The following is a 22,639-nucleotide window of genomic DNA, read 5'->3' as shown; positions in this document are numbered from 1 at the left end:
CGTGGGGCTCCGGGTGGGACCATCCGGGCAGGGCCAGGTTGCGAGGCCCCGTGGGCACGTGGGATCCCAGGAGGTCGTCTCTCGCCTCTGTTGCCCCCACCCCCTCTCCGTGGACCTGCCCTGATCCTCCTCATCCTGTGGGGAGGATGAGTCTGAGCTGCGGGAAACTGCATCCAGCTCCTTGTGTGTGGCCGCAGCTCAGGGTCGTGCTGAACGTCTCAAGGGTGGCACCACGCCAGGGTATGCCACCCAGGAGTCCCCAGGCTCGAGGCCCTTGCCTGGCGCTCGGAATGACCCCAAGGGTCGCAAATGACCTCCCCCTCGTCCTTCCCCTCCGGGAGTCTCCCTTCCACCTGCATCTGGGAGGGAGAAATAAAAATGGGAACACCACTCTTCTCCCTGGCAGCTCCCCACGGGCCTCCATTTCCTGGCAGTGGCGCAGAGGGCGTTGTCCTCTGGGACTGTTTGAGATCAAGCCTGGTCAGTTTTTTGCATTACTTAAGTTGGTACCCAAGCTTTATTGGCCAAAGACCTTCCTCCTTTCCCTGGAGCTCTTTGCTCTCATGTCCAGGGACCCAGTCAGGTCCCAGGCTTCTGCCGCTGACCACAGACAGGCACGTCTGCGTCTGTGACCTGAGACGGGCTGGAGACCGTCCTTGTGCCGCCTGGAGAGGATCACCGCCGGCCTCGGCTCACCCGGGGGGGCGGGAGGCTCAGAAGCTCCCTCGTGGAGCCTCCTGGGTCTCCTCTCTCCACCCCGTGAGCCGGGGCTCAAGAGGGTGTGAGCTTTTCCGCACACAGACCTACTTACTCCTAGTCTGTGTGTGAACTCAGGCACATCCCTCAAACTGTCCGTCTCCAGTCGGGCCCCTCGTCTGTAACTTCACTGGGAGAGGTGAACATCTATAGCGTGGAAGCTTTCAGTGCTTAGGAGGAGCAAAAGCGATTTCCTTGGCGTTCCTCTTGTGGCTTAGCGGGTAAGAACCAACTCGTAGCCATGAGGATGTGGGTTTGATCCCTGGCCTCGCTGCGTGGGTTAAGCATCCAGCGTTGCCGTGAGCTGTGGTGTAGGTGGCAGAAGCCGCTCAGGTCCGGCGTTGCTGTGGCTGTGGTGTAGGCCGGCAGCTGTAGCTCTGATTTGACCCCTGGCCTGGGAACCTCCATAGGCCGCAGGTGTGGCCTTAAAAAAAAGAAGAAAGATTTCCTTTTCCCAGACCTGTTTAGAAGCCCATGAACAAGAAGTAGTCAGGTTAGGCTGCTCCACTGTGCCTTTCTGTTCGAGCCAGGGCTCTGCTGGACCCCTGCCTGCCTGCGCCTCTCCCCTGTGGCCTGCGCCACTGTCTGTGCCTCCTGGCTTCACCCTTGTGCCCTCTGGGGGGAGTGCTCAAAGGAGGCTCTTTGTTGTGGCTTCCTCCTGCCAACCGTGCCCCCCGAGATCCACCTGTTCCCTGCCACACAGCACTGCTCCACCTGAGATGTGCTGTTGTCATGCAGTGTAGACTCAGCTGTAGGACAGATGACAGAAGCCCGCCTCCGTGAGCTAAAGTGAAACAAGGAGACTCCTCTCTTAGCACGCTAAAAATGTAGAGGTCCGTTTGCTGTCAGGCGGGCAGGATCCAGATATTGCAACAGTTTGGTCGGGTATTCGTCTATCTCTAGCTCAGCTCAGCCAATAACTCCTTGTTCCCAAGCCGGTCCTCTCATGTGGTCACAGGTGGTCCCCAGTTCTTCTAGGTTCCTAAGCCATAGTGGAGAGAAAAAGTCACTTTTCTTTTTTTTTTTTTTTTTTTTTTGCAAAAGTCCAAAGGCTATGTCTTAGCCAGATCTGGGTCACATACCCCACAAACAAGAGATGTAGATGAGGATGCCAGCTCCCGGAGAAGGCAGAACACTGGGTGCCCACTTCTCCCTGAGATCCCAGTGAGCCTGGGGTACAGAGGGGCTGGGTCATGCCCGGCCCACTAGGGCACTGGCCGTGTTTTGGTCCTGAATAGAGGCCTCAGTGGGAGGCAGTGTGGGCAGAGTTGAGGCAGGAGCTGAGGAGTCGTTGGGGACCCACACGGGAGTTCTTGACGGGGGTGATATGAGCAGGTCTGGGTTTGTGCCGGCTGTTTGCGGACGGCCAGCTACAGGACTGGGGGACCCAAGGACGACAAGGCAGGAGGAGCAGTTGAAGACGGGAAGGTGATGGCTTGGACATCAGGGGTGGCAGTCGCCTTGGAGAGAAATCAGTGTGTTGGAGCTATTTTAGGGGTGCCTTGGCAGACCCTGGGGATTAGCTGGATGTCTGGTCTCGGGCGGCCTCTTTGACCCCGGTGTAGTGAGGTCATATGTCGGACCAGGTGGTGTCCGCAGTTCCTTCCGCCTCTGGTTCTGTGCCTTTTTGGCTGTGTGAGCAGCAGGCTGGCACCTGTGGTAGAGGTGCTCCCGATGTGGCACCGTGGGTCCTTTGCATGCCTGGAGTCCCCCGCAAGGGTCCTCAGAGACCCGCGCTCTGCGAGGTCCCTTCTGGGCTCTTAGCCTCACTGCTTGCCTTTTCCAGCCCTGTGCTCAAGGGTGCCCAGAAAGACACACCCCAGCCTCAGCCCACCAGCTGCATGCCCCGTCTGCATGCCAAGCATGCCCACCCATGGCTAGGTCCTGCCTGCCTTCCCTCCCTCTGCATGTCCTGAATGTCTATGCCAAGCTTGCGACTCTGGCCGGGGGTGGGGCGTGAGGGGTCCAGGCTGCAGCTTGGACTGAGAAGCTCAGAGTAGCTTCCGACCCCAGGAGCCCAAGGCTGGAGGTTGTGGGCGCAGCCACGCTTCCCCTTGAGATCCTTGTTCACTGGAGCCGAAAGCCACGTGCTCGGCGCCCTCATCATGTTACTGCCATCGTCATGCCCATCCTGCCCGCGGACCACGGCCCTGGCCCGCCCCTGCCCAGTCTCTCCTGGAGGCACCCCCTCCTCTTGGGTTCTCAGGCTGTGCCGTGAGCGTGACTGAGGTCCCGGCGGGTGGCCATGCCGCTGCCCTCATCGCTTCCCCTCGGATCATGGCCTGGAGGTGGAGGCAGTGGTTCCAGAGAAGGCGGCTGGGTCACTTCTGGGCCGACCCCCTGCCCTGCCCCTGTCATGCTCTGAGGACCCGCCACCTTAGGATGCCTGCCTGGGTCTCTCGCTGGTGCCCAGCCAGCCCCGGTGGAGGCCCTTGGTATGGGTGGGGTCAGGCGCAGGGGCGGGCCCTGGAAGGCGACCGAGGCTGTGGCCCTGATGAGGCCTGGGCCTTGCCCCGAGTCCCTGTGTGACCTCGGGCCTCAGTTTCCTAGGCTGCAAAATGGGAGCGTGGTTGTGGAGTCTCATGTTTCAGACGATCCCTGAGAGCGGGCGCTCCTGGCCCGAAAGCGGGGTGGGAGGCGGTCAGCCGGGTGCCCGGGGACTCGCCCTGCCTGTCTCTGAGGTGGGTTTGGCTCTGTCGAGAGGGGCTTCCTGGATGAGGGGCCCCTGCCCTTCCACCCCCGCGCGTGTCCTGCCCGGCCTGTGAGCGCCTCTCTCCCTCCTCCCGCAGTGCGCCGCGTGGCTCCGCGTTTCTCCATCCCTCCCAGCAGCCAGGAGGTGATGCCAGGCGGCAGCGTGAACCTGACGTGCGTGGCCGTGGGCGCACCCATGCCCTACGTGAAATGGATGATGGGGGCCGAGGAGCTCACCAAGGAGGACGAGATGCCGGTCGGCCGCAACGTGCTAGAGCTCAGCAACGTCGTGCGCTCCGCCAACTACACCTGCGTGGCCATCTCCTCGCTGGGCATGATTGAGGCCACGGCCCAGGTCACCGTGAAAGGTGAGCGCCCCTGCCGGCACACCCGCCCCGGTTGGTGGCCTTCCCTGAGGCAGAGCATGTGGCAGGCGAGCGTGGCCCCCAGGGCACGGGCGGGGCGGAGGATCGGTCCCGTCCTGGTGCCCGGCTCTGCGGTCCTCCTGGCCCCCAGCGCTGGAGGGAGGGGGTTCTCACAGCCTCCATCTTAATACGCAGAGCTAACAGGCCCTGGGGGCCTGCGGGCAGACGCCGGGCTGGTGAGTAAGCACGGGGCATTTTGTTCAGGCGAGGTGTCACCCTGGCAGGTGGGTGCTCTCATTGTTCCCATTTTATAAGTTAGGAAACTGGGGTGCAAGGTAAGTGATGGAGCAGGGCCTCGAACCCTGGTTCTACCGCACACCCCTCTGACTGCTCCCTAGCACCAGACCCTCCACCATACAAGCCTCGTGGCAGGAGGGATGGGAAATGGTAGCCAAGGTGGGTGGTTCTCCCTGCGCGGACCCCTGGGACAAGCCACATGCAGGGCAGAGTCCTTGGGGCACCGGCTTCCACTCTCCCCTCTGACCCATCCTCCGTTCTGCAGCCTCAGTGATCTTTTTATTTATTTATTTATTTATTGCCTTTTTTTTTTTTTTTTTTCCTTTTCAGGGCTGCGCCTGTAGCATATGGAAGTTCCCAGGCTCACAGATTGGAGCCACAGCTGCCAGGTGACACCAGAGCCACAGCAACGCGGGATCTGAGCCGCGTCTGCAACCTACACCACAGCTCGTGGCAATGCCAGATCCTCAACCCACTGACCAAGGCCAGGGATCGAACCCACAAGCTCACGGTGACTAGTCGGGCTCATTTCCTCTGAGCCACAACAGGAACTCCTTGAATGATCTTTTTAAAGTGAAAAGCAGGGTCGTGTTACTCCCTTCAGAGAAAGGGAAGAATGCCTTCCGGCGGCTCTTCTGCTGCTCTTAGGGAACAGACCAGGATCCTCACCGCCCCGCACCGGGCGCACTGGCACTGTTTTGCTGAGCCCGCAGCCCGCCCTCGCCGGCTCCGTCTCTCTCTCCGGGTCTCAGTTCTGTGATGCTTTCCCCGTGCACAGCATCCAAGGGCACCCCTGGATGTCTTCCATCTCAGCACCCTGCTTTCTGCTGTCCTTACACGTACCAGAACCATGCCTATCTCCTCACCGATTGCTTCTTTCTCACGCTGGAGAGCGGGGGCGTGGCTGTGTCAGCCCTAGCACAGAGCCTGGCACACAGTAGGCCCTCAGTGGTTATTTGTTGGGTGATTGGCTGTGGGCCTGAGACGTCCCTGCAATTTGAGCCACGGGGTCAGCAGCCGCGCCCCTCTTTCTCAAATCCAGGGCCATTCTCGGAGTTCCCATCATGGCTCGGTGGTTAACGAATCCGACTAGGAACCGTGAGATTGAGGGTTCGATCCCTGGCCTTGCTCCATGGATCCAGCATTGCCATGAGCTGTGGTGTTGGTTGCAGACATGGCTCAGATCCTACGTTGCTGTGGCTGTGGCGTAGGCCAGTGGCTACAGCTCTGATTAGACCCCTAGCCTGGGAACCTCCATATGCCGCGGGAGCGGCCCTAGAAAAGACAAAAAAAAAAAAAAACATCCAGGGCCATTCCCTAGGGAAGTAGCTTCCCTCTCCCAGCTCCTGTGACACATCCTTGCCACAGGTGGGCCCAGGCGAGCTGCAGAGGCAGCGATCTCTGCTGCCCAGCCTCTGTGCCCCGGGCAGGCCGCCTCTGGCTCTGTTTGTTTAGCTGAGTCACCAGGACTGACGTGAGTTTCCTGGGAGTCACAGAAGTGACCAGGGTAGACCCTCAATGACCCCCTGAGCGGCCAGGCCGCCATTCTCCACTGGGTGACCAAGGGCTTTCCGGGTCACTCTTCAGGGCGGGCCGCGGGGGCCAGCCGCTCTGGGGAGGGAGGACCGGCTGCCGGGGTCGTGACCTTGCACTTTGTCCCCAGCGCTGCCGAAGCCTCCGATTGACCTTGTGGTGACAGAAACAACTGCCACCAGTGTCACCCTGACGTGGGACTCTGGGAACTCAGAGCCTGTGTCCTACTACGGCATCCAGTACCGGCCAGCGGGCACGGAGGGCCCCTTCCAGGAGGTGGACGGCGTGGCCACCACCCGCTACAGCATCGGCGGCCTCAGCCCTTTCTCGGAGTACGCCTTCCGCGTGCTGGCCGTGAACAGCATCGGCCGCGGGCCGCCCAGCGAGGCGGTGCGGGCACGCACGGGGGAGCAGGCCCCCTCCAGCCCCCCGCGCCGCGTGCAAGCGCGCATGCTGAGCGCCAGCACCATGCTGGTGCAGTGGGAGCCGCCTGAGGAGCCCAACGGCCTGGTGCGGGGCTACCGCGTCTACTACACCCCCGACTCCCGCCGGCCCCTGAGCGCCTGGCACAAGCACAACACAGACGCCGGGCTCCTCACCACCGTGGGCAGCCTGCTGCCCGGCATCACCTACAGCCTGCGTGTGCTGGCCTTCACCGCCGTGGGCGACGGTCCCCCCAGCCCCACCATCCAGGTCAAGACGCAGCAGGGAGGTAGGCACTGGCGGGGAGGCGGGCAGAGCTGGGGCCCAGGCTGGGCAGCCCGCCTCAGGCCGTGAGCTTGGGCCTTCGGGAAGGCGGGCGCCCAGTCGCTGGCAGGCCAGGTGTGGTGGGGTCGAGGCCCTGCCCGGTTACCTCTGTGCTCTGGGGGCCCTGGTGAGGCTGACGGTGCCTGGCGTCGGGGGGGGGGTTTGCAGTGCCCGCCCAGCCCGCGGACTTCCAGGCCGAGGCGGACTCAGACACCAGGATCCGGCTCTCGTGGCTGCTGCCCCCGCAGGAGCGGGTCATCAAGTACGAGCTGGTGTACTGGGCGGCCGAGGACGAGGGCCAGCAGGTGGGCACTCGGGGACGGCGGGAGGGGGCGCCACCTGGCCCTTGAGGGTCTGTGGGGGGCTCGGCCGGGCAGGCTTCTCTGGCTTTCCGTGGTCACGTGGGCACAGCCCCTTGAGGCTCCAGGGCTCCGGTGGCCCGAGTGGGAACACAGTCCCTGGGTCTGTCCTGGGTCTCCTGGGCTCTGTGGCTCACGAGGCATCAGCAGAGCTGTAAAGCTCGCCTGGGGCCACGTGTCCCTGGTGTTCCCTTGGCCACGAGGTCAGTGAGGGGGCCCTTGTGTGGCCAGGTGGCCCCGTGGCATGGAACCAGCCCTGCAGCCTCCGTGTCCCCAGGGACCAGCTGCGGCCCATGTTGGGGAGCAGCCTCTGAGTGAGCCCTGAGGCCGGAGCAGTCAACGAGGGCTTCCTGCTCTTCCAGCACAAGGTGACCTTCGACCCCACCTCCTCCTACACTCTGGAGGACCTGAAGCCTGACACGCTGTACCGCTTCCAGCTGGCCGCCCGCTCCGAGATGGGCGTGGGCGTCTTCACCCCCACCGTCGAGGCTCGCACGGCACAGTCCAGTAAGTGTCTGCCGAGGCCACCGCCTGCCGCGGCCGGGCTGGGATCAGACCCACACGCACACCTCTCCCCCTTGACCGGGCGGGTGGTCAGGCCCCTGGGCTCAGTCTGGACCCCAAGAGAGGGACAGGTAAGTGCCCTCCAGTCTGCGTCCAGGCGGCTGCTGCCCTCGGAGCTCCCTGCCCGGCTCCTGCCCCCCCCCACCCCCACGCCCCCCAGGTAAGTTCTGTGTCTCCCGCTCATCTCCTTCCCCCTCCTGCTCTGTGCTGGTCACACTGGCCCCCTGGGCCATCAGTGGAGGGGCCGCCATGCTCGCTGCGTCCCGGCCCTGCTGCGGCGGGCGCCCTCCCTCCCCATGTCCCCGCATCTCATCTCCATTACCTGTGTTCCTGCCTCATGCCTCCCCCCGAGAGACGTGTGTGTGCGAGCCGTGCAGTGACACCGAGCCAGCTGCACACGGCGGAGAGGAGGCCACGCGACCCAGGGTGGGGCCGCATGGCCATCCGTGTGTTGGACTGTCCACAGGGCCGTCTGTGCGCCTACTCTGTGGTGTCGTGTGTTAGTCTACTCCGGCCGGTGAGACCGATGCTGTGAGCGTGTCTGTGTCTGAGCACCCAGTGCCGCAGCTCCTCAGCACGCGTGTCGCTGAGTGTCCCAGTCCTGTCAGCGGGCTGTAAGGCTGTTCTCAGAATGGGGGCCCAGCAAGTGCATCTCGGGGTATCTGCAGCTCTCCCAGGGACAGACCGTGAGCCCATGGCTGTCTGGACGCACGGCCACAGCGGGCCACTGTCTGCAAAGCTGTATGTGGTGATGGGGCCGTGGGTGTGAGGCTGGTTGGGTCAGGCCATTGAGACAGCACGGTGATGACATGTGAGGCCGTCTGTGTCACATGGGGCTGTGCAGATGTGCCATGTGCGACCTGATGCTCATGGGCTCACTCCATAGCACCCACTTCACTCCTGCCCGGAGCCCATGCACCTTGTAGGGCCAGCAGCACGACTGTGACGGGGCCTCTGCCCACACGGGTCCTCGTCTGTGGGGAAGACTCGTGGAACCTGCAGTCATGCAAGTGAGCTTTTCATGACTCTGTGTCAAGTGCTGTGGAGGACATGCCGTGCGGAGATGGTGGGACGGGCACCTCCTCTGGTCTCAGGGTCAAGGAGGGCTTCCTTGGGTGACACACAGGCCCCAGGCGGGGGGCAGTAGGTACAGAAGGCCCCGAAGCAGGAAGGCACTTGGTTTTGGTCAGGGGCACGTGGCAGTCCCCTGTGGCCTGAGCAGCCACCAGACCACAGCCGTCAGGACCTTGGGGACAGAAGACAGGCTGGAGGGCTGTCTGGCCACTGCAGGCAGAGCTCGACTGGACACCGGAGACGGGTCAGTCTAAGCAAAAGACGGCCGGGGGGGGGACGCTGGCTCAGGTGAGGCGGCGGGTGACTTTGAGAGCTGCCTGGGGTGCTGCTGGTGGGCTCGGCGAAGCGCTAGGTGTGGGCGCGGAGGGAGGGGCGCACTGGGAGTGGCACATGCGTGTGCTGTGTGCACCTGGGAGGAGAACGGAGCTGCTCCCGCCCGACGGGAAGTGGGACGGAGGCAGGTGCGAGGGGTGCCCCTGGCTCCAGGGCCCGCAAGCTCGGGATGCCGTGTGCCATCCAGGTGGTGATGCTTGGTGGCTGCTCATCCAGGGCGGGGGCTGCAGGTGGAGGCCTGTGAGGTTCGAGCACTTCAGGAAGGGGGACTGTCTCAGAGGCCGGGAGAAGAGGCTTTCAAGAGTGGACCAGAGGCGGTCGCTGAGCGGCTGGGGGGGTCCGCTGGGTCTAGTGATGCGGCGGAGTGGACCTGGACAGAGTGGCGTCAGGAGCTGCAGCCGAGTGGGGGTCCTCACGGCCTGTGTGGCAGGAGCGGAAGTAAAGACGGAGAACGGAATTTAGCTGATTAGGGGCGGGGGGGTGCGCTGTGGGGCTGAGGAGGGGACTTTGTTTTAAGATGGGAAAATCTTTTTTTTTTTTCTTTTTCGGTCTTTTTAGGGCCGCACCCACGGAATATGCAAGTTCCCAGGTTAGAGGTCGAATCGGAGGTATAGCCACCAGCCTACACCGCAGCCACAGGCAATGCCAGATAAGAGCCGCCGCATCTACGACCTACACGACAGCTCACGGGAAGACTGGATCCTTAAGCCACTGAGCGGGGCCAGGGATCGAACCCGCAACCTCATGGATCCTAGTCGGATTCCTGACTGCTGAGCCACAATGGGAACTCCAGGATGGGAAAATCTTGGACATACGTAAATGCTGTTGGGAGCATATCAGCAAGAAGTAGAAAATAAGAAAGGCAGAGAAAGGTAACTATCATGATAGCACTTGTAAGTGGAATCTTAAAACCGGTACAAATGAACTTTTTTACAAAACGGAAACAGACTCACAGACTTCAGAAACAGGTTACCTAAGGGGGAAGGGGGGAGGGTAAATGAGGAGTGTGGGATTAACTCTGTCCACACCACAATATACAAGACAGATAACCAACAAGGGCCTGCTGTAGAGCACAGGGAGCTATCGTCAGCATCTTGTAATAACCTATAATGGAAAAGAATCCGAAAAAGCAGAGGTACTTCTATATATACGTGTGTACAACTGAAAGACTTTGCTGTGCACCTGAACCTACCCCAACATTGTAAATCAACTATACTTCAATTTTCAAAAATGTCTTTGAAAGAAAGGAAACACAGAACAGAGAAGGCTCGTTGGAGACTCGGGAGGTGGGGGAGAAGGCAGAGCACCTGCCATGGGAGAGACTGACCTCGGGCACGAGGGCTCACCCTCCTTCCCCGGGGAGGAAAGGAGGGACTCGGGGCAAATGCGAGACAGGCGGCGGGTTTGGCAGCAAGAGGTGGAGGAGCCACTGTTGGGAGGCTTCGGTTTTCTCCAGAAAGTAGGAGAGAGGGTCACGTGCTGAGAGGAGGGAGGTGCCGGGAGCTGGAGGGCGGACGAGGCGGGAGGTATTTTGTGTAAAGTGGCAGAGGGAGCCAGGCAGAGAGCAGAGACCGGCCGACAGTGTAGAGGTCCCGGGGGAGGCCTTGGGGTGCTTCTAGGATGCCAGGCTGCCTTGACAGGTGGCCCGTTCTACCCCACCACCACCACCCCCGTGCCACCTTGCAGAAGGTGGCAGGGAGGCTTATTCAGAGCTTGATGCCGGCTGGGCAGAGCTCAGAGAGCCGGGGGGGATGGCAAAGGAGATTGGGCTGCTGGTGAGAGTGGTGAGATTCTAAGCGGAAAACCGAGAGCGGTAAGGACGGTGGGTCAGTGGACAAGGTCTCTGGGAGGTGGAAGGCAGGCACAGGGCAGGGGAGAAAGCTCTGGAGATGAGCGGCTTGGGAGCCAGTGGTCTGAGGGCGGCCAGAGTCATGTGGGCAGGGCTGGTGGCAGAACTTGAGATGACAAGAAAGCCTGTGTGGTGGCAGGAGAATCCTCGGAACAGGGTCTGGCAGTTTCGATGGGAACAAGGAGGGCAGAGACCCGCCTCCTGAGGCCTCAAGAGCCTGTTGGATGAGAGCACCTCCGCGAGCACTTTTTTTGGGGGGGGGGGTCTTTTTAGGGCTGCACTTGCGGCATGTGGAGGTTCCCAGGCTAGGGGTCAAATCAAAGCTATAGCTGCCAGCCTCCACCAGAGCCACAGCAATGCCACATCCAAGCCACGTCTGCGACCTACAGCACAGCTCACAGCAACGCCGGATCCTTAACCCACTGAGCAAGGCCAGGGATCGAACCTGCAACCTCATGGTTCCTAGTTGGATTCGTTTCCGCTGGGCCATGATGGGAGCTCCCCCAGCGGGCACTTTTTTCCAAACCTCCCCCGGGGCCTCCAGCCTCTACAGCTCAGCCAAATACCCTGTCCAGGCAGCCACGGGCAGGGCAGCCTTACAGCAGGAGAGCTGCGGTCACGGCCGCTGGAGAGGTTCTCCGTGTGTGGTTGTGGGTGTGACTCGGGTTGGGGGTAGCATGGCCCCGTGCTTGTGTTTGTCTGATGCCGTGCATGTTGTGTGAGACAGTATATGTGTGTGAGGCGCTGTTCAAGCTGTGTGTGTGTGTGTGTGTGTGTGTGTGTGTGTGTGTCAGAGAGAGAAAAGAGCCTGCGGTCCAGAGGGAGCCGGGCTGTCTGGCTGCAGCGGCACAGCCTGCCTGGAGGGGCCCTGGGCTTGCCAGGCTGCGCCTGCACCCAGGAGCAGCTTGCCCGCGTGAGTGTCCTGTCCCCTGTGACTGGTCGCCATGCCTCTGACCCCCCCCTCCATCTGCCTGCTTCCCCCCATTTGTCTTCCCCAGCCCCCTCCGCCCCTCCCCAGAAGGTGACGTGTGTGAGCGTGGGCTCCACCACAGTCCGGGTAAGTTGGGTGCCACCGCCGGCCGACAGCCGCAACGGCGTTATCACCCAGTACTCGGTGGCCTACGAGGCAGTGGACGGCGAGGACCGTGAGCGGCACGTGGTGGACGGCATCGGCCGCGAGCACTCCAGCTGGGACCTGGTGGGCCTGGAGAAGTGGACGGAGTACCGGGTGTGGGTGCGGGCGCACACGGATGTGGGCCCCGGCCCCGAGAGCAGCCCGGTGCTGGTGCGCACCGACGAGGACGGTAGGCGGCGCCGAGGGGGGAGGGCAGCCACCCGCCTGGACCCCAGCCCGTCGGCGGCCCCGGGCCCTGGCCTCCCGCAAGCCCAGAAGGACGCGTCGTCCCTCTGGTGCTGGCTCAGTGGCCCAGACCGGGGAGATAGAGCTCGTGGGACAGCGTGGGCCCACATCCCAGCCGGGGGGCTTCCCCAGGGCGGCTGGAACCTTGAAAGGCCGCAGCCAAAGAAGCAGCCCCACCTGGGACCCGAGAGGTGGAGAACTGGGCGGACGGGCGCAAGAGGCCCTCGGCAGAGTCAGCGAGCCTGCCTTGGCTACACGGGGTGATGTGGGTCCGGGGGGGGGTGGGCAGGTTGTGCGGACGTGGGGTGGTCGAGGCCTGGTGCCCCACCTCCACCTGTTCCCCAACTCTGCCCTCCCCACCAAGTGAGGTAGTGCTGGGCCAGAGGGCCCGCGGGGTCCCGGGCTCTTCCCTGTGCCAGAAGGAGGCTTCCGTGTTCCTGGCCAGGGCACGCGGTCCCAGGAAGCTGCGTCAGGGCCTGTCCCGGGGCAGCGGGGTGCCCACCCGAGCCCAGAGCCTACCACGCGCCTGACTTCCGTCTGCACCTCGTCCCCAGTGCCCAGTGGGCCACCGCGGAAGGTGGAGGTGGATCCACTGAATTCCACGGCTGTGCGCGTCTCCTGGAAGCTGCCCGTCCCCAGCAAGCAGCACGGCCAGATCCGAGGCTACCAGGTCACCTATGTGCGGCTAGAGAACGGCGAGCCTCGGGGCCCGCCCGTCATCCAGGATGTCATGCTGGCCGAGGCCCAGGTGTGCGGCTGGGAGGTGTGGGCTGGGCGGGTGGGCGAGGCCAGTATTCCCACTTCCTCTCTGGAGCCCAGGTTGGCTCCCCTCCCCTGCCTGCTCTTAGGGTCGGTGACACCAGGCTGTCCTGCTGCATTGGCTAGGGAAGTGCCGAGACCAGGAGGTTAGGCCAGGGCCCAGGAATACTCCCTCTGTCTTGGGTCTGCCAGCCCTGGTGACAGTCCCAGCCTGGCAGTCATCTCTGTGGCTCAGCTGCCAGCCCCGCCAGCGAGGCGCTCTGTGCACAGGCCCAGGCCGCAGCCCCCTCAAGCCCTCCTTTGCGGTTTGCAGGAAGTGCATTCACTGTCAGGCTGGGGTTTCGAGAGGCGCCTTCCTCTTCAGCCGGGCTCGGCTGGGCCGCCGCTCCTCCCAGCCGCATCTCCCCGGCTTGGCCCTGGGCGCTGCAGGGTTCTGTGAACGGCCAGGCTGGAGTGTTGCCCTGCGCCCAGCGCGCAGGCGGATGGCTCAGCCCCTGATGTTTACTGCCAAGGGCTCTCGACCTACAGCCAGTCTCCTACCTCCCTCTGTGCCCTCTGTCCTCGGCGGGGGGGCGGTGGGGGTGGTAGTGGATGATTCTGCCCTTGAGCTCGGGGTCAGGTCCCTGGGGTGTTCTCAGCGCTGACTGGCTCTTCGGATGGAGAGCCCGGAGTCCCGGGAGGTGAGGCGAGGGGGCCAGACGTCCCAGCGAGGAGTAGTCGAGCTTAGGTAAGAAGGCAGGTCTCAGGACTCCTGGCAAAGGGCTGTAATTGCTACCGCGAGTTCGCTCCCAGAGTATTCTGCTGAAGCATCGAGACCTGGTGTGTCTGTGCTCCAGGGCTTCCCACCCAGAATGCAGGCCTTGGGAGGATCCACAGGGGGCTATGCTGAGCCAGCCCTGAGGGGAGAAGCCCGGGTGCCCTCCAGAACCCACACACCCTGCCTGTCTGGCTTTTTACCCACCTGGGCTGGGATCAGAAGTGTACGCACGGACCCCATGTTCTCCTTGGTGCGCTCAGGGCGGACTCCCCCACAGACAGACGGCACCTTCAAGCTTCTGGCTGGGCTCAGCCGTCTGCCCAGAGGGCGCCCTCTTCCTCCCCTCCGCCTGGCCAGTGCTCAGGGAGCAGGGGTGGAGGAGGCGGGCTGTGGACCCGCCTGCATTCCTGGGGCAGGTTGAGGGCTCTTCCTGGAGCCTCGGCAGACACACCCACCCAGAAACATCCTGGGAATGGGCTCCCTCCGGCCCCTCCCGCCCTAGGGGGCCAGAAGCACAGCTGCAGCCAGCGGGGGTCCAGTGAAGCCACTTCGGGTGCCCCCTCACGGTCCCAAGGGGTTCAAAGGGGGCTGCGCCCTAGGACGAGGGACACGGTCATCCTGGCCTCAGACCTCCTATGGCAGGAGGTGAACCTGAGCCCAGGCTCTAGAGGAGCCGAGGGAAGGTAGAGGGCCTGCCCTTGCCGTGCCCCCAACCCCCGGGACTGGTTCGTCCTGCTCCAAGCCAGGAGAGCAGATGGGGCCTGGTCCCCAGCCTGGCCACAGGGCCCCGCTGTCCCCCGAGTCCTGGTCAAGGACACCACAGCCTGTCCTTCCCCCACCACGCCATCTGCTCAGCCCAGGCTCCATCGCTTCTGAAAGAGCTGTAGGCTATGAGCGTGTGGCCAGACCTCCTCCTTCCACGCGTGTCTCCCTCTCTGGCGTGTCTGTTTCACGGTCTCGGGCTCCACCGCCCTGTCTCCCCCCGCCGGCCCGCGCCTCTCTGCTTTTCCTTCCCGGACTGTCTTGCATCGATCCTGTTCTCTTCTCGGCTCCTCGGGTCCTTGCATCCTCTCTCCCTCCCTTTGGCGTCACTGTCTCTGTCGCTTTCTTTCTCCCTCACTCTGCTCCCCGGGAGGACCTCTGTGCCTGGGCCTGGCTTGGCAAGCACAGTCTCCCCCCGGCAAGGAACCTGGAACAGAGTTGGGCCCAGTTACCCCCCAGAAAGCGGCCATGGCCGGGCGGGACAGTCTCCTGTCGTGACTTGTCCCGCACTCCTGCAAGAATGTCCGAGAGAGCGTCCCAGGACAAGAGGTCCTGGGGTTGGGCCGAGACCAGCCCAGCCCTGGGAGGGGGGTAGGGCCAGAGGACGGCGTGGCACTTCCAGCCTGAGGACGTCGTGGACCCTCTCGTGCATGCTGTGCTGGACAGCTGCCAGCGCCCAGCCCTCTGGTGCCGGGGGCCTTCCTCCCTCTGCCTGTCCAGCTGGTACACCCCGACACACCACAGCCTAAAGAGGAATGTACCAAGAATTAGCGTATTGCAGGACTTCCCGTCGTGGGGCAGCGGAAACGAATCCGACTTGGAACCACGAGGTTGCGGGTTCGATCCCTGGCCTCGCTCTGTGGGCTAAGGATCCCGCATTGCTGTGGCTATGGTGTAGGCTGGCGGCCGTACTCCGAGTAGACCCCTAGCCTGGGAACCTCCATATGCCGTGGGTGCAGCCCTAAAAAGACAAAAAAAAAAAAAAAAGGAATTAACACAATGCCAGCCTGGAATTTGCCTTTCCACCCAGTTCTCAAGCACCCCGGGCACGAACAGGGGTCTGAGTGCTGCCCCGCCGTGGGGCAGGGTCCAGGCTCCGAGCTCGGCGCTCACGGCCTCTATCATCTTGCTGGCCAGCCTGCCCTGGCCCCTCCGAGCCACAGAATAGCTCCTGCCGTTCCCCCTAGCCCTTGCCTGTGGCCACGGGGGCATCTGTCTTCCCAGCTAGGACACTGTTGAGAGGGGAAGGAGACGTTGCGGATAATTATACCGGGACAGCGAGCCTGGGCCAGGGCTGTCCCAGGTGGGCCAAGGGTACAGTCTTCCTTCCCTTGGCCTGAGCTGGAGGACCCACCCCCACGTCTGGCAGCCTCTTCCTAAAGCACCTCTAGGTGGCGCCCTCTGACCCCTGAACGCCCTCTGGCTCTGGCCCTCTGCCCTCCAGGTCTCCTCGCCTTAGCCCGGCGCCCACAGGTGGGCCCGTGAGGCAGGGGCGTGGATCTTTGGATGGGGGGGTGGTCCTGAAGTGCCCTTCCCGGCCCCTTCAGAGGCCCGTGCCCACCCTCTGCCCGCCCTGGGCCAGGCCCCTCGGGGCCAGAGTCCTTCACATCGTGTCTCCCTTTCTCTCCCTCTCCCGCGGTCAGTGGCGGCCGGAGGAGTCCGAGGACTATGTAAGTAAGAGGAGTGCGGTGTGGGCATCACCCGGGTCAGGCTGGGCTCGTGGGACACTCCCCTCCCCCCCCCCCCGCCTTTCCTCCCAGCCTGAGCCGCCAGGATCCACAGGGCAGCAGCCTCATCTGGAGAAAATTGGCATTTAGGCACGAGCCCCGAGCTGAGCAGCGATTGGCCTTTCCTCTAATCCTTGCTTCTCGCCTGTCGAGCAGCAATTTCAGGCCAGTGTTGCCGATCGACCAGGTCCTGGCCCCTGCTCTGGCCAGACAGGGATGGAGTTAAATCTGATCCTGAATGATCGTTAGGGCTTATTGATCCCTGGCCTGAAAAATCACCCTGCTCTGGGCCCAGGCTGGGAGGGGAGTCTGGGGAGCCGGGTTCTGGCCTTGGTGCATTCTGGAGCCCCAGCCCTGGGAGACCCTCCAGCCGGGGCAGGAGGGAGCCATCAAGGGGTTGATGGCGGCTGCAGTGGCCCCGGCCGAGGCTCAGAGCTAGAGGGATGCCGGGGCTGGTGGTGACAGCTCCATTCCCACTGTGCAGTGGTCCCCTCCCCTCTCCCACTCTTCCCTCTGTGTGGTGTAGCTTGGCCTCCCCTGCTGTTTCTCCGCATGTCCGGAAATGATCCTTGGCTGGAGAGGGGCATACGGGCAGGGCCTGCCAGGGTCGGGGGGCCTCTCAGACATCACTGGGGACCTGGAGGAGTGTGCTCCCCCGGTGTGGGGTTCCCTGTCCGCCTCTTCTCTCCTTCCCGTCTCAGGAAGCATTGCAGGGCATCGGGTGCTCACAGAGCCAGTGCCTAGGTGGGGGTGGGAGGGGTCCTGCCTCGGGCCCACCCCTCCACTGGCTCTGTGCACGTGCGCTTGCGTTATCTACAGGGGGCCCTCGCCTGCTGGTGCAGGAGGAGCCGTAGGCTATGTGCGTGCCAGGAGCCACGCGAGGTGCTATGTGCGTGCGAGGCTGTGTGCCCTGTGTGTCACGTGTGCCCAGGCCTCACGAGGTGTCATTCACAGCACAATGGAGTGAAAGAACAGTGTGGTCCTTTGTTGTTGTCTGAGAGGAAGAAGGAGCTGTTCGCCCCAGGCTCGTGGCTCCTGGGATGGGCTGGGTCCTCCCGGGCACACGTCCCCCTGCCCGTCCTGCCTCCAGCGGAGCCCAGCGCGGCCCAGCCCCCTCTGCCAGGGCCTCCAGGCCTGTGCGAGCCCCGGAGGGGCCCCGCCCGCCCAAGTCCCGAGCGGCTGGCCCAGGCTGGCCCCTCCGGGCTCCCCTGTGATGGGAACGGCCCCCTCCTCCCTTAGGAAACCGCCATTGGTGGCCTGACCCCGGAGACCACCTACTCCATTACCGTGGCCGCTTACACCACCAAGGGGGACGGCGCCCGCAGCAAGCCCAAGATCGTCACGACCACGGGGGCAGGTGAGTGAGGGGTCGGGGCAGAGCTGGGGGGGGGGGGGCGCTGAGAGGAGGGCACGGCCGGAGCCCAGCGCGTGGCTGTTCAGTCCCAGGCCGGCCCACCATGATGGTCAGCACCACGGCCATGAACACCGCGCTGCTCCAGTGGCACCCGCCCAAGGAGCTGCCCGGCGAGCTGCTCGGGTACCGGCTGCAGTACCGCCGGGCCGACGAGCCGAGGCCCAACACCATCGATTTCGGCAAAGACGACCAGCACTTTACCATCACGGGCCTGCACAAAGGGGCCACCTACATCTTCCGGCTCGCTGCCAAGAACCGGGCCGGCCCGGGGGAGGAGTTTGAGAAGGAGGTCACGACCCCCGAGGACGCGCCCAGCGGCTTCCCCCAGAACCTGCGCGTGGTGGGGCTGACCACCTCCACCACGGAACTGACCTGGGAGCCCCCGGTGCTGGCGGAGAGGAACGGGCGCATCACCAACTACACGGTGGTGTACCGCGACATCAACAGCCCGCAGGAGCTGCGCAGCGTCACCGCCGACACCCACCTGACGCTCTCCGGCCTCAAGCCAGACACCACGTACGATGTCAAGGTCCGCGCTCGCACCAGCAAAGGCGCCGGCCCGCTCAGCCCCAGCATCCAGTCCCGGACCATGCCCGTGGAGCAAGGTGTGTGCTGCGGGCACCTGGCGGCACCTGGGGACCTCTGCTCTCCTTGACCCACTGACCTCTGGCAGCTGTGATCCACCAGCTTCTGGTGTGTGACCCTCCAGTCCTCTCATGACCGTGACCACTAACCTCTAGCAAACGGGCCCCACGTTCTCGGTGTGTGGCCCCTGACCTCTGCTGTCCTTGACCTACTGACCTCTGCTGTGAGACTCTCCGATCTCTTGTGACCTTGACCCCCCGATCTCTTTTGACTGCATCACCGCTCTTGGGGGTGCCACACTCATCTCCTGGGGCCACGACCCCTGACCTCTCCTGAACATGGTCCGGTGTGCCGCCACATGCTTCTCATGACCGAATCCTACCGACCTCTGGTCCCTCTGACCTGGTGTTCTGTAAGCGCCAGCCTCACCCAAGCCCTTCCGGAGATCCTGAGCGTGGGTCCTGCGGCATCTGCCCTGCGCGGTGCCCCCTGTGAGGAAGAGCCGGGGCTGGGAGCTCAAGTGTGCAGTGGAAGCTGGCGGGAGCGGGGTGCCTGGTCCTCTGCAGCTCTTCCTAACTCGCTGTGCCCGGCCCCGTGTGTCTTCCTGGCGGGGAACCTTCAGGCCCATCCACGCCAGTGACGCAGCCAGCGCTGACTCCCTGCTTGTATCCCAACAGTGTTTGCCAAGAACTTCCGAGTGGCGGCTGCCATGAAGACATCGGTGCTGCTCAGCTGGGAGGTCCCCGACTCCTACAAGTCGGCCGTACCCTTCAGGGTGGGTGAAGCCCGCCGCGCCCAGGACACGCGCGGTCCTCCGTGGGCCCTCGTCTCGGTCCCCGCCCATGCACGTGCATTCGTGGTGTCAGATCCTGGTTTGCTGTGCGTGCGTGCGCGTGGGCCCTGCCCTGAGGGCCCGTGATGGGAAGCCTCACCCAAACGCAGGGCCCCCTCCTCCCCCCCCGCGCAGATCCTGTACAACGGGCAGAGCGTGGAGGTGGACGGGCACTCCATGCAGAAGCTGATCGCAAACCTGCAGCCAAACACGGAGTACTCGTTCGTGCTGATGAACCGCGGCAGCAGTGCGGGCGGCTTGCAGCACCTCGTGTCCATCCGCACCGCCCCCGACCTCCTGCCGCACAAGCCGCTGCCGGCCTCTGCCTACATAGAGGACGGCCGCTTCACCCTCTCCATGCCCCACGTGCAGGACCCCTCGCTCATCAGGTGTGCCCAGGAGGCTGGGGGAGGAGGGCAGGGCGGCGACCTGAGCCTGGGGCGGGGGGGGGACCGCCCTGACCCCCGCCCCCTCTGCCCGCCCAGGTGGTTCTACATCATGGTGGTGCCCATTGACCGCGTGGGAGGGAGCATGCTGGCGCCACGATGGAGCACGCCCGAGGAGCTGGAGCTGGACGAGGTGCCTGGGGACCAGACAGGGCGGCACTGGCGACGGTCCCGTTGCAGTGGCTGGCTGCGGCCCTGGGGACTCCCCCAAACCGGAATCACTCTCCGGCTGGCAGCCTGCCCCCCGCCTCGGGGGAGAGAGACGCTGAGGTGGCCCTGGGGAGCTTCCGGAGAACTCCGGGAGGGCTTACGGAGACCGCCCCCGAGGGGTTTGCGGAGCATCCCCTGGGGTGGGGAGTGGAAGAGGCATCTCTTGAGACCTCAAGAGTCCTGGCCCCCGAAAGCTTTGGCGTCTCAAGGCTCCAGAGGCCGCAGAGGAGCCAGGGTGGAGCCCGGCCTGTTTGGCATCTCCCCTCCTCCTCCCGCAGAGGAGCGCAGGCAGCCCTCTGATTAGTGAGGGGAAGGTTACCCAGAGCGCCCTGTCTTGCCGGATGGGCTAGGAGGAGTGGCACTGCCCCATCTGGTATCCAGCATGATTTTACGAGGACAGTGAGTCAGGCCAGGCTTGGGCCCCTCACACGGAAGGCGAGCCTCAGCCTCAGCCCGGGGCGCTCATGTTCCAGGCCCCGGGTCCAGGAGCGTGTGCCCCAAGGCCCCACTGACCCCCATGCTCTGCTCTGGCAGCTGCTGGAGGCCATCGAGCAAGGCGGCGGGGAGCGGCGGCGGCGGCGGCGACAGACAGAGCGGCTGAAGCCATACGTGGCCGCCCAAGTGGACGTGCTGCCTGAGACCTTCACCCTGGGGGACAAGAAGAGCTACCGGGGCTTCTACAACCGGCCCCTGTCTCCAGACCTGAGCTACCAGTGCTTTGTGCTCGCCTCTCTGAAGGAACCCGTGGATCAGGTCTGCCCAAGCCCCCAGCCTGATCAGACAGACACTCTGCAGGCCCATCTCAAACACCACGAGATCCCAGGCCTGCAGTAACCCAGAGGCCCCGGGCTGCCTTAGGGGCCTCAAGGCACTAACTCTAAGGCCCAGAAGGCCAGACCTACTCTGGCCCTCGGCCCAGTCAGCTGACCAGGCCCACGTCAGCCTCTTGGGTCCAGGTTGGGGGCAGAGGGTGGGGGATCTGGCCCCGGGCTCATCATCTGTGCTGTTCCTCCACCGGGCCGCAGAAGCGCTACGCCTCCAGCCCCTACTCCGATGAGATCGTGGTGCAGGTGACACCAGCGCAGCAGCAGGAGGAGCCCGAGATGCTGTGGGTGACGGGCCCCGTCCTGGCAGTCATCCTCATCATCCTCATCGTCATCGCCATCCTCCTGTTCAAGAGGTGAGTGCTCCGGGCACGGCCACCTGCCCCCGGCCCCTCAGGCCCTCCCTGTGCCTGGTGCCGGCAGACCTGGGGCAGCCCGCACCCCAGGCGGCGCCCCGGGCCCAGTGAGAAACCAGGAGGAGCAGAAGCAGGGTGTGTGCACACACGTGGGCGTGACCCTGAGTGTGACCAGGAGCCCAACCCTCAGAGCGCTTGTCCACGTGCATCGTCAGGCGTGTCTGTCCGTCCATCTGGCTGTCCGTCTGTCTTAGTGGATGTGAGTGGGTCTGTCTCTCAGGTTCAAGGCACCGCCTTCTCCTGGTCCTGCCTTCAGCACCTCCTCTGCCCCCATCCCTGGATGACGCCCCTCTCGCGGCCTCCAGACCCAGCTCCAGGCCCACATGTGCCCAGGGACATTCACTTGGCACACGCTTCACATCTGCTGTGCCCACAGCATCCACAGCTCTCCCAGACGCTGGGTGTCTTGAACCTCCCCACGACCCTCCCCCAGGGTCCCTAATCCCAGGGAATGGGCCACCCCCCGAGTTACCAACCATAAACCTGGGGGTCACCCTCGCCACTCCTCTGTCTCGCTGCACCCAGTCTCCCATGTGTCCTCCCGTGAACACCACTGGGCCCGCTGTGGGCTCCCCACGAAGCAGCGCACGTGCCCGGGTGGCTGGGGACCTGGCATGTGGCTCCCCTCAGTCCTCTCTCAGGCAGTTGCAGGAGTCTCTCCTCTTCTCCGTCCTCCTCCCAGCTGGAGAGGGATTTCCAAAGATTTATTTTGTCACTCTAAATGTCAGAACAGGAGTTCCCGTCGTGGCGCAGTGGTTAACGAATCCGACTAGGAACCATGAGGTTGCGGGTTCAGTCCCGGCCCTTGCTCAGTGGGTTAACGATCCGGCGTTGCCGTGAGCTGTGGTGTAGGCTGCAGACGCGGCTCGGATCCCGCGTTGCTGTGGCTCTGGTGTAGGCCGGTGGCTACGGCTCTGATTCAACCCCTAGCCTGGGACTCTCCATATGCCCTGGGAGCGGCCCAAGAAATAGCAGCAACAACAACAACAACAACAATAACAACAACAAAAGACAAAAAAAAAGTCAACATCTCAGTTTTGTTTTGTTTTGTTTTTTGTCTTTTTGCCATTTCTTGGGCAGCTCCCGCGGCATGTGGAGGTTCCCAGGCCAGGGGTCGAATCGGAGCTGTGGCCACCGGCCTACGCCAGAGCCACAGCAATGCGGGATCCAAGCGGCGTCTGCGACCTACACCACAGCTCACGGCAACACCGGATCGTTAACCCACTGAGCAAGGGCAGGGACCGAACCCGCAACCTCATGGTTCCTAGTCGGATTCCTTAACCACTGCGCCACGACGGGAACTCCAGAACATCTCAGTTTTAACTAAAGAGAGTTATAGCCTGAGCGTCATCAGATACCCAACTCCTCTGGCCCCCGCCACCATGCCCGATGCGGTCCCTGACCAAATGCAGGTCCCGGCCGGCTCAGGCTGTGCTCCTCTGCCCCAGAGTTCTCCCTCTCCTTGCCCAGGCAACTGCCATCCCATCCTGCAGGACTCCTTTCCAGGCTCTGGTGCCCATGGGGCTCTGCCAGCCACTGTCCCCCTCTGCCCCTCTCTGCCCAGTGGTGCTTCGCTGGAAACATCACGGGTCTCGGCCAGCACAGGGCTGGCAGCAAACGCCTGTTGGTCCGTGTGTCTGGACGCATTTGCACACGAGTTCCCGTGCCCAGCTCCCCACTCCTCCCGGCCCGGACCTGGGGTCTCTTCCTGAGGTTAGCTGCTTCCTCCCGGGGTGAACAGGGACAGGCCATCCTGGTTCAGGGCGTGGAGACCCTTGGCGGGGGAGCTTGAGGAGTCCCACACACCCACTCGTCTTTCCACTGCCACCCGGGTCCTGGCGTCTGCCAGGAGAGGTGAGCCTCCCTGGGAATGCCACACGGGTGCCATAGATCGGTCCGGCAGTGTCCCCCGTGGCATGAGAGAGCCTGAGCGCTTGGCAGAAACAGTGACGGTTCCTTTCTTCTGTCCTTGCCTGTCT

At 63.6% G+C, this 22,639-nt stretch overlaps 1 protein-coding gene across 10 annotated transcripts in view; it reads left to right on the top strand.

Annotated features, from left to right (window-relative positions):
- The window catches only part of PTPRF (protein tyrosine phosphatase receptor type F), an 87,607-nt gene that overhangs the window by 51,175 nt on the left and 13,793 nt on the right, over positions 1-22,639 (top strand). For 2 of the 10 annotated variants that reach the window (XM_047789371.1, XM_047789374.1), the window contains exons 8-21: positions 3,546-3,815; positions 5,773-6,354; positions 6,558-6,694; positions 7,111-7,255; positions 11,567-11,872; positions 12,483-12,676; positions 15,850-15,876; positions 17,173-17,290; positions 17,374-17,952; positions 18,610-18,707; positions 18,900-19,153; positions 19,250-19,343; positions 19,955-20,173; positions 20,446-20,600. In XM_047789371.1, coding sequence (XP_047645327.1) covers positions 3,546-3,815; positions 5,773-6,354; positions 6,558-6,694; positions 7,111-7,255; positions 11,567-11,872; positions 12,483-12,676; positions 15,850-15,876; positions 17,173-17,290; positions 17,374-17,952; positions 18,610-18,707; positions 18,900-19,153; positions 19,250-19,343; positions 19,955-20,173; positions 20,446-20,600 — 3,178 coding nt within the window. The remainder of the gene's footprint in view (positions 1-3,545; positions 3,816-5,772; positions 6,355-6,557; positions 6,695-7,110; positions 7,256-11,566; positions 11,873-12,482; positions 12,677-15,849; positions 15,877-17,172; positions 17,291-17,373; positions 17,953-18,609; positions 18,708-18,899; positions 19,154-19,249; positions 19,344-19,954; positions 20,174-20,445; positions 20,601-22,639) is intronic. The other 8 variants (XM_047789375.1, XM_047789372.1, XM_047789377.1 and 5 more) reach the window with 6 other exon arrangements.

The sequence above is a fragment of the Phacochoerus africanus genome, chromosome 8, assembly GCF_016906955.1.
Source record: "Phacochoerus africanus isolate WHEZ1 chromosome 8, ROS_Pafr_v1, whole genome shotgun sequence".
Classification (NCBI taxonomy): domain Eukaryota; kingdom Metazoa; phylum Chordata; class Mammalia; order Artiodactyla; family Suidae; genus Phacochoerus; species Phacochoerus africanus.
The sequence above is the reverse complement of the archived record's forward strand: the minus strand, read 5'-3'. Positions and strand labels throughout refer to the sequence as shown.